Source organism: Salarias fasciatus, chromosome 22, assembly GCF_902148845.1.
Source record: "Salarias fasciatus chromosome 22, fSalaFa1.1, whole genome shotgun sequence".
NCBI classification, from domain to species: domain Eukaryota; kingdom Metazoa; phylum Chordata; class Actinopteri; order Blenniiformes; family Blenniidae; genus Salarias; species Salarias fasciatus.
In genome coordinates this window covers 27,869,616-27,884,690 of record NC_043765.1, presented here as the reverse complement: position 1 = coordinate 27,884,690, position 15,075 = coordinate 27,869,616, and the positions used below count along the sequence as shown (strand labels likewise).

The 15,075-nt window shown below is 43.6% G+C and overlaps 1 gene segment (V, D, J or C); it reads left to right on the top strand.

The window, feature by feature from the left end:
- The first annotated feature begins 12,655 nt into the window (after nt 1-12,655).
- LOC115409005 (Ig kappa-b4 chain C region-like) lies at nt 12,656-14,447 on the top strand. The segment is given in 2 exon segments: nt 12,656-12,842; nt 13,993-14,447. Coding segments are annotated over 2 exon segments (357 nt in total).
- The last annotated feature ends 628 nt before the right edge of the window (nt 14,448-15,075 follow it).

Sequence of the window (15,075 nt, the reverse complement as noted above, 5' to 3'; positions counted from 1 at the left end):
TGATTGTTAAAGAATAACGATTGATAAACGAACAATGTTGATCAGAAATGAACAAAGCAGCATAAGCATAATGCAATACAGGTATTATGTTGTGGTTGTGATGCAATACAACAAGTATGATCGAGTTCGTCATGCAGCTTCAGTCTTCCTAGGTTTCCACTGATTGGGTAAAAATAAATTATTTGTACTGGCTGACCAAACTTCAGGGGTGGAGAGCATTACAGTAAAATTATAATGCAGGTGACTGGTTTGATCAGGCGGCGTTCGTGGAACACTGCCTGGTCACATGATCTGGCCACATGACCAGACAGCCACTCGTAGCTGCGCGCTCGTAGCTAAGCTAATCGGTTCAAACAGAACGTCAAACATGAAGCTCCAGGTATATTATCCACCATCGTGATTAAAAAAAAAAAAAAAAAAGAGACTTTTGGCCGAGTTGGTAAGCAGCTTACAGTCAAGTCGGCACCGACCAACTCGGCCACTTGAGAGCCCCCCCCCCCGAGGTTTTCTCAGACAAATTATCACCAGACCGTCCGCTCCCCAGCCACCGCACACCTTCAGCACGAAATTATCACTGTGTCCAGCTGATTCTGACACCTCCCCGTTGCACAGCCTCGCCCATCTCGGCGCAAGTGGAGCGGACCAGTCGACAACCCCTGTTTTTTTTTTTTAATTGCTTTTTTTTTCGACCATCCCTGTTGCACCTGTCGAACATACCAACTGCGTGGCCGAAGCTACTGTGCGTGCCTTCTACGTTGCCTTGTCTAAATGCAGCAGGTGGACAGAAGGCGCAACCCGTCAACAGGTGTGTCCAGAACATTGTGCAGTTTTTGTGAAGAGGCCTCAGCCACGCCTCCGTCCCGCCCACCTGCAGAAGAGGCAAAGAGAGAGGAGAGAAGGCCGAGTTTAACACAGCTGTGGTCATCATCAATTGAATGAACACCTTTAAATGCTCTGTAATTCAAAATTTCACTTAACAGCCGTGGAAGACACGAGCAGCAGACAGTCAAACTTCTCCCAGGAGGAAACTGATGTGCTGGTCCAGGAGATCCAAGCTCCAAGATCCAAGGGTAAGGCAAGCGTTTGTTTTTTCTAATGGAGACATTCAGTGACCTTAATTTGAAATCTGCAGGTGAATGGTGTGGACACACATGAATAAACTGCGTAATGCCAATGAAATCAGAAGTACTTGTGCTGAAATGACGCATCATCATTGTTTGCTTGTGAAATTGTTTTACCCGACTGAATCATGATCATTTTGGCATGTAACTCCTAATGACACAAAACCAAAGACGTGAATGCACTTGATTCACTGTTTACCTGCAACATAACCAGCTTCTGTGTCCAATCTGTTAAAGAAGAGCAGCAGCAGCAGCAGCAGGCGGGCGGCCTGGAGACGGAGGAGACGGGCGGCTCTGCAGCCCAGGTGGTGGAGGGTGGAAGGAGGCGCAGGCGGAGATGGACCCCAGCGGTGAGGAGCGAGGACCAGCCCTTACTTGACGTCCAGCAGGGGGGGTTTGACATGTTGGAGGGGCAGTTCGGCGAGCTCAGTCGGTCAGTAGGAGGACTGGAGACCACTCGTGAACATAGACAACACACTCAGAAACATGGAGGATCGTCTCACCTCAATGGACTCCAGCCTCCTCAGGCTGGCGGAGGCAGCAGAACGCCACCTCCAGCATGTTATGTCCACGATCCCCGCCAGTGACGGGTGGCCTTTGAGGTCGAGAACCAGAGGAGGACGACTGTCCTCAGGCTGCCCTGCTGGGGAAGAGGAACGGCTCGTAGAGGAAGAGGGAGACGGATTTCAATAAAATAATTTCATGATTACTTCATGAGTGACTTTGTGTATTTTTATTGTGACTGATTAAACTGTGGCCAAACCACAAACAGCAGCCTAATACTCACATTTATATCAGATAAAGAAGAGAAGGAAAAGAGAGAAGAAAGTCCAGGAAGCTGCAGAGATGTCCTGAGCTCATGATGTGGTCTGCTGGGTCCTGCTGTGGTCAGTCGGTACCGTCACCACTGAGAACTCAGAGAGCCATGTTGATTTCTCACCAAGGAATCAGAGAAACTCAGGAGGTCTAAAGTCAAAGCAACCAGCAGGGAAAAGGCAGAAATACGAGGCAGGGAAACACGGCAGACAAGAGTGGAACAACACAGGACGATGGAGAGAACCAGAAGACACAGAGACAGACTGAGGGCTGAAAGAGACACACTGGGGGTCAATTCCAATTCTCCCCCTTAACCCTCAATCTCAACCCTCAGTCTTAAAAATGCGCGCTCCCGCGAGTCAAGTCGTGTCCCAATTCTCAAACAGTTTGAGCAAAGCGACGAGTTTGAGGGAGGTTATGTCCCTCAATGTTGAGATTTTCCCAGACCACCCTTGGCGGTAAGGGATATCCAGAATGCATTGCGCGTGTCCAACCAAAACATTGGAAAAAACAAACATGGCGGCCGACACGTCCCAACAGGTGAAATATAAATGTAAGTATTTTCTTTGTCAACAAGCATTGTAGTATATTATAGAGTGTTATAGAGTCTTTTACGAAGTGATATTCCGCTAATCCCTGAGCCACAACCTTACTTGATAGTTGCAGAGATTGCATTTTACAAGCTCCTGTAAACAGCTGCTAGCTGCTACCGGCTAAAGACGATGATCTTATGACGTAACTTGTTTATGTTGTAACCAATACACCACATAAATATAGCAACAACATGTTAGAGGCTGATGTATTTATATGGAGGAAATACGTATCAGTAACATGTCATTTGAGTATATCTTAAAGAAACCCAAACACATTGAACACTGGATGTCAATATGAAGCTCATCCCTTTACAGAATATTCCCAGAATAAATAAGTGATGAACAATAATGAGAAAAAAAACCTTTAAAGTAATGACGTTGCAACAGCAAACGATAAAATGTATTGTACATTCAATAACATGGAACTGATAGACCTGTCTTTTATATGTGTATTTGTGGCTTATGTGGTTAGGTATGCAACTACATTGCATTTATTGTTTTTTTTTTAACTGATTTCTTATTAATATTTCAGGGACTGCAGAGGCAACGCGGGCCCTGATAAGTTACAGGGCCAATTATGAGCAGGGCTTTTTAAAAAATAAGCAGGCAAAGGTAAAGGCAAAGCTCTGGCAGTGAGTAGACCTGTAAAAATAATGCTGCCTTCAAACATTGGTCATAACTGCATTTGTTGGTTGTTGTACAGGAAATTCATTCAAGAAGCAGGCCTAGAGGGTAAAGTGGAGAGCAAGCAGGTGGCAAGGAAGTGGGAGAACCTCAAGACAAGATACAAGGTAAATTTGAAAACCTTTTTGTTATAGTTATGAATCAATTTGTTCTGTATATGTATTCAGGAATCTGTATATATACTCAAATATGTTTTACTTGTGTTTTCTAACAATAATTCCCTAGATTGATCTTCTTCCTTCTGTGTTGCAGGAACTGAAAATGGTAAAGACTGGCTCAGGCACAGACGCCGGAGAGGAGACTGCAGCGTCCTGGCAGTTTGACCAGGACATGCACGACGTCCTGGGTGGCCGGCCATCAACTGACCCCCCTCCTCTGGTGGCTTCAGTCATCCCAGAAGAGGATCCAACAACACTTCTTTTAGTTAGTAACAGACATTGTTATGTACTTTATTTTCAGTAATAACTTAATAAAAAGTAATTTTGATTCTTTTAATTGTCTTAGATGGTTGATGGTCCTTCCACCGCTCCCTCCACCTCCAGTACTGCAGCTCTGCTCTCACTCCAGCACCTGCCTCTGCTGCAGAAAGCTCTTCTGCAACTACATCGGCTGCAACCCCCCCAACTCCTTCTTCCACACAAAAAAAAAAAAAAAAGAGGAAGTCAAACCCTATTGTTGACTTCCTGAAAAGTGAGAATGAGCGGAACAAAAGCGCCATGAGGAGAGTGAAGCCAAGACAGACCGCTTCCTCAACCTTTTTAAGCACATGGTCAATAAAATGTAGTTTAGTGATTTTGTTTTACAGTGTTCTCAGGTTCAACTTATTTTTGCACCACTTGTATATACCTCTTTTTTTATAGTTATATTTATTTTATTTTGTGCACTACTTGTATATACCATTATTTTATACCAAGGATTGTTTAAGTTATATTGTTCTATGTAAATAAAACCTTGAATATCAAACTCTGCAATTAAAACATTCAACAGTGTTTCACTTTGCTGAAACAAGTTATAAAAGACAAATCACAAATTAATTCATTGTCAAGTATTTATTAAGAAAAAATTAAAGTGGCTCACAGAGCAAATGTTGAAGAACGTAAAAATATTTGACAACGCAGAATTATATAGAACCTGAAAAAAAGTATTGTACAAATCGTAGACCACAGACTACTCGGGGCCCTGTTCATCCTCTCCGGAGATTAATGCAGCAAGTTGGTTCCTTTTGACGTTGCCCGATTGTCCATTTGCCACTAAGGCTTCGCGTGGTGGTCTGGGATCCAGGAAGTCTTGTGTAATGTCTGGCTCCAGCATGCCACCATTGTCCAAACAGACATTGTGCAAAAATGCACAAGTAGCGATGACCACAGTGCAGAAAGTTGGCCTAACCTCCAGGGCCCGAAAAAGTGTTGACCTCCATCTTGTCTTCAGGACGCCAAAAGCCCTTTCAATGATGCTGCGAGCCCGGGAATGATGGTAACTGAAACAGGACTCCGACCGTTCCCTCACAGGTTCTCTGTAAGGAGTTATGAGGCTGATGGGTTTCTCCAAACAGGGATAGCCACCATCACCTCCAATTATGTACTCTGCAGGAGGGTACAGCTGTGCCTTGTAAAAAGGACTGTTTTTCAGAATTCGGGTATCATGCACAGCACCAGGATAACCCACAAATATGTCCAGAAATCGTCCACGTGAATCAGAAATGGCCTGCATATTTATTGAATGGAAACCCTTGTAATTCAAGTAATGTGTTCTGTGCTGAGAGGGAGGCTTTACTTTGAAATGGCAACCATCGAATGCCCCAACAACACAATTCAGAACTGGGGTTCCTGAAAGCTGTCCAAATCCTTCTCCAACAGTGTCAAGTTCTTCTGGACGAGGGAAATGGATGGCAAGGTTCAGGTTGTGCCAGATCAGATGTGCAACTCTGTGTATTATACGATGTACAGGGGTCTGTGGCACACAAAAGACGCTCGAAACAACCCGATAAGAGAGCCCGTGATCCAGCCAGTACACGTATACGAGGACCTCAAGTTGAGAGCCCCAGCCATGGTCCTGTTCCCTCTGCAGGAGTCTCTGCAGCCCCTGCATGGCTCTCCTGGTCAGGCGAAAGTCCTGCTGCAGTTCTGCCTCAACATTGAACCACAGCCTCAATATGGGCACGTCCTGGTCAAGGGCGGACTGGCCATCGGGAGCACCGGGAGGTTTCCCGGTGGGCCGCTGCCTCAGTGGGCCGGTACGGCCAAGACTGAGGAAAAACAAGGGACTCCGCCGCTGGTTTACCGTTTCTGTAGTGTCTGGCCAATCACAGCCGAAGGCCGAAGGCCGCAGCCCCTCCTCCCTCTGCATGTGTCAATCAATCATTCTGCAAACATGGATAAGAAAAGGAAAGGTGGGGCCGAGAAGAAGAGGGAGAAAAAGAGACAGGCGCTACAAGCAGATGCTGCCAAGAGCAAAAAATTGACGGATATATTCGCCAGTACTGCTGCAGCAGGACCGTCAACATTTACAGCAGCACCTGCAGCTCTGAGGCGGCGGCATCGCCGATGACGTTTGGAGTAGGAGGAGGAGGAGGAGGAGGAGGAGGAGGACACCATGACCGGGGGTATGCTAGTGAGGTAAGCTATATGCTAATGTGATAGCTTGTTAACTTTTAGCACAAGGCATGTAGGCTAGTTTAGATGTCAAAACGTCATTGTGGAGTTCAGCTCAGTGGCATCAACCAAAATCAACATGGCAGCTGATTAACTCATTAATAGCTGAATATCTGACAGTATCTCTTGTGTATTTCCCGTAACGCTAGCAAGCTAAATGCTGCTCTGCTGTCTTTAACTCTTTCCCTGCCAAACTCGTGTTTTCACGTGTTTTCTCTGAAGGTGTCTTCTCCCAGAAAGCAAAAAATAGTCAAACATGCCTCATTCAACTGTCAATGTCTAAACACCAGAACATGCTATGGCCTCACTTCTTTTTTCCAGAGAAAGACCCTTTGTTCTTTCTTTTGGGTGATGTGGTGTCTTCATAGTCACAACAGAAAATATTCTGTGGGTCCTGAAAATGAGTGAAAATGCTAAAATTTGTTGGCAGTTGCTGCCCTCAGTTGTGAAAAACCCTGGCAGGGAAAGAGTTAATTACTTTGCTAATTCATCAACATTAACTGATTGTCTGATTTATTCTTTTTGTGTGGATATTGTTGGATAATATAGAAAGTGAGACAGTCTACATGCACTGTGAAGGGGAAATGTGTATTAATGTGCTGTTCTTAAAGTGTATTATTTAAACTCAAGCTGTACTTATTCAGGATATACTTAAGATCATGTAATTGTGCTGATGAGGCACCATAGGTTAATGTGTTAAACATTTTTCTATGTAGACTCTATATCATCATTTGTAACTGTCATATCAACAAGTTGTTATTTCTCTTTGTAAAAAAAACTAAATAAAGAGTGTTAAAAAGTAGCGTCAGGTTAAATGATGTGAATGTTATTATCACTTCAATAATGTTTACTTGTATATTTTTTTGTCTCCCACATATATGTGAACGTGTGTTCCAACACCAGCATATCATCATCAGCCACCAGCATTCGCCGCCATCAGCCGCCGCCCCGGGCCCCTGAGTGGGCCAGTCAGGTACTAAACTCCCGGGCCTCTTTTTTGCCCCAGTCGGCCCCTGGTCCTGGTTCAGCTGGCAGTACGCCATAGCATGGCGACTCTACAACAGAAAACAAATATATTATACGTTTGTCTGTGACGACTGTTTACAATTAAAGCAGTAGGCAAAACACAAAAGCAAGAAATTCTACTACTCTGCAAACAATGTTTTGTTTGTTTACCTTGTTCTAGTAGCAAACATAATCCTGCCTGTATGGAATGGCCCCTTGCGAGATTATTATTTACATTTGTTTAGATGTTTGCATGCACTGTCACATGTTGAACTGCAAGGTGGCGTCAGCACACTAAGATCAATGTTCTGTTTTATTTTTGAAACTGATTGTACTGCATCATTACTGGCCAGTAACACATAGCATAGCATAGCGTAGCATGGTGTAGAACATTCGGTTACACAGGCTACACAGACGCGCGCTAGTGTAATACACACAGCTGTATCTGAGTCGTCAGTGCTGCCATGTGTCTGAAGAGTCTTCTCCTTTGCACCGCTTTTCTTCTTTGTACGGACAATCTGAAAAAGATTCCCAAAGCCCACGCAGCTGGAGTTTCCATCGGCATTGTTCTTCTTCTGCGTGGCGTGGTGCTGCGATTCATCTGACACAGTGCTGCCCTCTTCAGTCTACGGGCGTGACTGCATTTAAGTGGTGTCCCATTTCCAAGTCACTTTATATCCCTCAACTCTCATTTTTGAGGGACCCTCAAACTGAGCTTTGAGCTTGAGTGTTGAGATTGAGGGTTAAGATGGGAATTGGAATTGGCCGTGGGAGTCAGGACTGATGAGACACCAGGACATGCTCAGGTGTAATGAGGGAGCAGAGAGAGCCAGAGGAGGACAGGAGGGGAGCAGAGACACCCTGAAGACAGGAGGGAGGAGCTACAGCACACACCGGGAAACAGGAGGGAATGAAAGATGGTTTATTTTTTTACAATAAATTGAACTAAACTTAAATTTTGTGCAGTCCGCAAGCAGTCCACATCGATGCAGTATACATTTTCTAGTGAAAAAAAAATCACAAATCCTGTCAGTGGAAAATGAAAAGACTGAAGCTGTGACTTATTTCTGTCTCTCCTGTACAATCCATTAAAAAATAACAGAATATCAGAATTAACATACATAATTAGCATAATTAACATAATTAATATCACAGTTAACATACAATAATGTTGAATACAAGTGAGAAGACTTTTGTTTTTTACTCCAAATATTTCTAATGTTGTGAAATGTACAATATCCAACACATTTTAAAGTGCCAGACTGTGTGAATAACTTATTAGTGGTTTCAGTTAGGAAGCTTTATTTAATTCAATTCAATTCAATTCAGCTTTATTTATGAAGTGCCAATTACAACATGGTCATTTCTCGACACTTTTACAGAGAAACCCAACAGATCCACATGAGCAGCATAAGCGACTGTGGAAAGGAAAAACTCCCTTTTAACAGGAAGAACCCTGCAGAACCAGACTCAGAGGAGGAGAACCCTGCAGAACCAGGCTCAGAGGAGAACCCTGCAGAACCAGGCTCAGAGGAGAACCCTGCAGAACCAGGCTCAGAGGAGGAGAACCCTGCAGAACCAGGCTCAGAGGAGGAGAACCCTGCAGAACCAGGCTCAGAGGTGGTCTTCCTGCTGTCCCGGTTGGGGTGAGGGGACAGAGAGAGAAGGAGATAGGACAGACAGGTTCTTGTATCTACATACAGTTCATATATAAACACAGGGTACAGAGGCTACAGGAGTAACAATCATCAGTGACATGTAGCAATACAGTGAAATTACAGTAGTACAATGAAATTACATTGAAACGAGAGAAGGAGCAGAACTGGGAGCCGGTTCCACATGGTAGAACCCGGGGTTCAGTAACCCTTCCACCCACTGGGTCCGGGTTCCTCCATTAATCAGTGGAGCAGCTGTTTTGTTTGAAGCCCAATTAGAATTCACCCATTGGATCCAGGCTGTCTCAATGGATCAGCTGATTGATGTTCTGTCTGCGATCCCTCAAGCACGACTCTAGTCCACCTCAGAGACAGCCTCTTGGTCCAGGGTTCTGGTGTTCTGACTTTTTGGTCTCCCATACAGATTTATACAATAAATCCACGACTCATTTATTGTTCTGGTCAGTCTTTTCTACACTTTAACTATATATGTGGCCAAACCTTCACATATGTCTCCTTATGAGTGAGAAATACAAAACACACTGACATTTATTGTTGAAAAAACTTACTAGTTTTGTCAATAGTTCCAGTAGTTTTAAATTATTTCTGCTTCATATTTTCCACATGTGGCTTCCGACTGAGCTTTGATCTAAAATGACTCCCAGGAATTTAGTTTATTTTACTTTTCAATTTTGATTCTATTTAGGGTTAATTCAGTTTCACAGAGAGCCTGAACACCATCCATTTAGTTTAGTTTTCATTTAATGATAACTGATTGATATCAAACCACTCTGTTGACCTGCTCATTTCAAAGTTCTTATTGAAACTGAACTTCTGTATTTAGTGGAACACCTCTGATGCCGTAACACTCCAATTTGTGCAGAAGTACTGAAGATTGATTGTGTCAAAAGCTTTACTTACATCAAGAAAAACATTTGTTCAAAAGGACTTATTACATTTCTCAGTGAATGGTTTCTGGACACAGTCCATGACTTCCTTTACTTCTTCCTTCATAAACTTTCTGCTGCTTGAAGAACATCGACAGTTCGACTTTCTCAAGATCAGAGTCTGCAGTGAGAGAAGAGCTACAGCTGACTTCATGGAGTTAAAATCATTCCAAAACCTTACAAACACTGAGAACATCTTCTCAACTTCCACATAATGAACAATGAGTCCATTCGTCACATTACAGAACCGAGCAGTGTGGATCGTTCACAAGGCTGGATTTCTAGAACACACTCTGTTTATTTATAGAACTATTAAAAATCCAGGATCTTGTCAAATGTTATGCATGAATAATTGTATTCAAAGCATTTACTGAATTACTACCAAGTAACATATAGAAATTCTTCAAAATTCAAGAGAGAACTCATGAATTTAGAGGAAAAGGGAATTTAACAATACCTAAATTTCAAACCACCTCTCTCATCCCACCCCTAAGAATTAAAGAAATCAGTTATTAGACTGTCACATATCGGGCGCTGCAGCGTCTCCTGGCAGGACTGACCTGGTGAATGTCAGATCCTTGAGCAACAAAACCTTGATCCTGAGGGACTTTTTCAGCTCCAGTGACTGGATTTCCTCTGTGACTGAGACTTGGATCAGCGCTGGTGACTGTGGAGCTTTTAATGAACTTGTACCGGCTGTGGACATCAGGCCATGGAGCTGGAACGGCAGATATTTATAGAAATGCTCCTGGTTTTGTCCCCAGGCCTTCGTCCCCGTTGTGTCTGTTTAAAGGGTCTTTGTTGGTGTTTCGATCGTTACTCAGACATTTATTTCTAGGAGTAAATGTTTGATTTTCAGGTAAAGAGGTGTTATGACTCAGCAGTCCAATAGCTTCGCTCCGAAATATCAAGGAATCGTTCAGTTTGTGATACAAGCATGAAATTCGGTACATGTATAACCAAAGGCATTCCAAAAAGATTTAGATATGGAGGCATCATGAATTTTCAGCACGACGCCCACAGCAGCTGTTTTTCAAAATGGCTGCCAGCAACAACTGTTTTCTAGAGTGATGGGTACAAAATGTTATTGCGGACAAGATTTGTTGAATTTATTTAGCATATTTATTTGGTAATGTGTTTTTTGATAATTGAACATTTATTTGAAAATTCAAAATGGCCACCATTTCTTCAGACTGGTTACATACGGATGATCTCTTTGTCGAATTATGAATTTTTCTTGATGCAGATTTTTTTTAAATTTTTCGGGGTTTTTTTTGGAGGGGGGGGGTTTATTGTGCTTTTTTTTTGTTTGTTTGTTTTAGGTTTTATGTATTTCTTTTTATAGTTTTTTTTTTTTTTGTACTTCTTAATGCAGAATTTGAATTACAAAAGTTTTTAGCTCACATGAGTCTTCAGTGAGGCCAAACCTAAAGCTGCATCCAAACCTGGATGATTCAAGCAGCGTCATTACATTCAAAGTGAATTCAAAGAAGAGAAGACACACGACCGAGCGCAGCGCGTACGGGGGCGACGCAACCGATCTGGAAGGGGTCGGGGTGGCCAATTGACGTGAACTCCACCCATGGTGTCCTGACAGCCCATCAGCTTTGATGTTGTCTGGAGACACAGACAGGATTTTGGTGTTTGGAGTTGGAACTGCCTTTTTTGTGGGTGTTCCGCCTTGATTCCAACAGGACATGATTCGTTTACCAATGCAGACCAGCGCGACCAGAGTGAAGCAATAGAAGCCACGAGAATAGAAGAGAATAGAGGTTTGAACCCAGCTTTAGGTCTATCACAAAGAAGACTCTTCACACTCGCCTTCACAGAAACAGTGGGTAGAGCACTGTAGCTGAGATTTTTTGCACCTGCACTGCCCAACGCAGCCCTTCTTACATTTGCAGGTGATTAGTTCATAACTGGAATGGCCTGCATCTGGTAGTCCAGTCCAGAAGGGTTCATAGTCCCCTTCTGATTTCTTTGACCAGGATCAGCAGCCTCCTCAGGTGTCCTCTCACCTCCTGAGTGTGTGTGATTGTGATTGGTTGATGTCGGGCAGGTGGGGAGTGTTGCTGGAGCCAACAGAGGACTGATCATGAACACACTTTTAACTTTGATGCTTTAAACTGTGACTGAGATTCAAACACTCTTTATCTTCTGTTGTGAACTGATGAATGAATGAATGAATGAATGAATGAGGGCAAATGAAGAGTTCAGGAAAATACAATATCATCAGCAGAGAAGATGATTTTCTTTCTCTTGCAGTGATTTATAGCTGAGATGGGAAATGATTGCTTCATGTGAACAATCAGGTTTGATCATGAACAAAAGTATTTCAGGACTGAAAAAGTGAGGGCAGCCATGTTGTAGTGATTGATTACTGAGATGATGATGATGAACTTCTCAAAGGAAATGATCTGGTTTCATCATGAAAAACAAACATATATAACTCTATCTGCTACTAATTTGTTTCAAACCACAATGTAGACATGGATCAGCTATCAGTGTGTTGGTTGAACATCTGCTGTGTGTGTTCAGTGAAGTGTATCAGTGTGTAGCAGTGAGTTCAGTTTCTGTTCAGTCTGACTGAGGGAGGTTTTTGTACGACGGTTTTTCACTGTGTGAACACAGCTTGACCGTTGATTTCATGATAACTCTGACAGTAATAAACTGCAGCATCTTCAGCTTGAACTCCACTGATGGTCAGAGTGAAGCGAGAGTTTGATCCACTGCCTGTAAAACGACCTGGAATTCCTGAAGCTCGACGGTTGACCCAGTAAATGAGGCTTTTAGGAGGTTGTCCATCTTTCTGTTGGTACCAGTCTAAATACTGTTCCTCATTATCATCATAATCAACATCACCAGTGTAAACATCCTGACTGGTGGTACATGGTATGGTGACGGTTCCTCCCACAGCAGAGCTGACTGCTGCAGACTGAGTCACTGTGACCTGGCCTCTGGACTCTGAGGAGACACAGACAGAAAGACAAAGCAGCCTCATGGTTCTGTGGGCTTCATTTCAGAGGGACGGATGTTGATGGAGGAGAGCAGTTGGATTCTCTGGACTTTACCTGTGAAGCAGCAGCAGAGGAGAGTCCAGATGAGGACGCAGATCACACTCATGTTTGTGAGCAGGAGGATTTCTCTGTCTTCTCTGGTCCTGAAGGACAGCTGTCAGTCCTCCAGTCTTCAGCTGTCAGGACTATAAACTCTCCCAGAGCACTGGAGCATGGAGCTGCTGATGCAAAGTGTCTCTCTATGGAAATGCTCTGACTGACTCCAACAGGGACTTGATCACTTTCATCACTGACTTTCACTCTGGATTCACACTTTTAGTGGAATATTGAAGGAATGTGCTGGATATTTAAAGATGAGTCTGGAGTTTTCTCCATTTTCCACATTGTCACGTATGTTCCTGGTTTAGTTTTGGTGAGTTAGTTTGTTTCCCAGTCAGAGAGTGGTGTCTCTCTGCAGTCAGAGGTTTTTGTACAGCGGCTCAATGAGTTTGTATCACTGTGGTTCACGTTCGGTGGAGGAACCAGACTGGATGTTGGAAGTAAGTTGATTCTCCTTTATTAATGAAGGCGAAATAGTTCAAATTCAATCATTAAACCTTCTTTTGAGTGATTTGAGATCAGAAAGATGTGTTTTTCTGGATAATTATTGTAATGATCAAGTTTTAATCTCCTCTGATTTCATGTGGTAGAGCTCAGCTCTGCTTCACTTTCAGTAAATCAAGGAGAAAAGTTTTCCTCTCAAGCTTCCAGTGGATAAAAGTCAAGATTAAGTGATTAAAAACTATTGTGAATTAATTAAGAGGTGACAAAATATGTTTTTGAATCATGATTGATCACATACTTAGACTTTGGGCTTTTTTTCAGTTGAAAACTGTATTTTCAACATAAATTGTTCTACATGGCACTGTATTTTGAAAGAAAATCCACCAAGCACAAAAAAGAAATTCTTTCTCTGTGTTTGATTCCTGATCAAGACGCTCTGGTCAGAAATCAGTCACTGCAGGACGTTGCCTTGCTAAAACTTCAACAATGACTTTGAATTAAACTTTTGAACTGATGGTTTGGACTGATGAATGCTTTACGTTATGAACTGAAAACTGTCTTCAAATGGCACTTGTCAAAACCTCCTCATATAGCAGCTTTATTGACTGTTTGTCTTTTTAAATTCTGTTGTAAATCATTTTAAAAACCGACGTTGATTTGAAGCTGATGCTGTTAAAGTTTCCACTCATAAACTTTGTGAAAACATGGATGCAAATCTTTGCCAGTAAAGGTTGAGACGTGTGCTTGCGTTGCTTTGGGTGCAGTTTGAGGAGTTTGAGGTCAAACTGTTGGAGGATTCTCTCTGTGCTGATGTGCATGAGAGGCTTCTTAAAGGGAAGTGAAACAATGTGTGAGCCAGTGACTGCTGGAGCAGAAAAAGCATCTGACAGCAACTTCTTCAAGGACAAAAGCATCGGTGTCCCACTCAAGCTGTGCGGCTGTGTGCTCCCTGTCCTCCAGGTGATACCCGGCCCACCCTGACGGTGCTGCCCCCCTCCAGAGAGGAGCTGCAGCAGGGGACGGCCACGCTCATGTGCCTGGCCAACAAGGGCTTCCCCTCAGACTGGAGTCTGAGCTGGAGGGTGGAGGACAGCAGCAGCAGCAGCAGCAGCAGCTGGGAGCAGAGCAGCAGCCCCGGGGTGCTGCAGAAGCTGGACGGCCTCTACAGCTGGAGCAGCACCCTGAGGCTCCCTGCAGACCAGTGGAGGAAGGTGGGCTCTGTGACCTGTGAGGCCACCCGGGGCTCCCAGACTCCCCTCAGAGAGACACTGAGGAGAGACCAGTGTTCCCAGTCCTGACCGGACTCACTGGGACTCTCTCACTCATCTCACCTCTGTCACTCTCTCTCTCTCCCTTTTTCTATCTTCACACCAAACTGACTTCAGCAATATTCCTCTTCTGCCTGCTGATTTTCCTCAAGCTTTGACAAAATAAACATTGTTTTCACATCAGCTGTTCACTCGTGGATTTCTTCTTTTCAACAATAAACTCATCGTTTTGGAGCACAAATTTCACTTGATGGATTTTCTCTGTATTCCACCTCTTGTTTCACAAATTTCATGTTAACCAGAATAAAATACACTCTGTCACAGTTTTTTAATCCTGAGTGAAGAGAGCAGCTTCCTCTGACTATTTAAATTTTCTTCACATGCTGATTGAAAGCAGTACTATGCAAGATTTGCTTTAGCGCTCCCCCTACTGGTCTCCTGTGAAAGCTCACTGTCGCAAACGTTCTCCCCCTCCCCCACCCTCGCCCCAAGTGCAGAGAGCATCCCACTCCCATTTCCTTTTTTTGCTCATTAGACAAAGGTTTTTTTCTGTCTTTTTGGTTCTGCCATCCGTGAGCACCTTGGGGTGGCGTTGCTAACGCTGGCAAGGGTTTCATGTTTGTTTTTTGCACTTAGGTTAAATCTTCTGCAGCAGCAGTTCCTCGCGCTGCCTCCTCCGGTTGCTCCCTCTGTCGCAGACATGCCCGCCTCGCACACTCAAACTTATTGGAAAACAAACACACTCAGACATGCTGCTTTCAGCTCAGTGCATCCA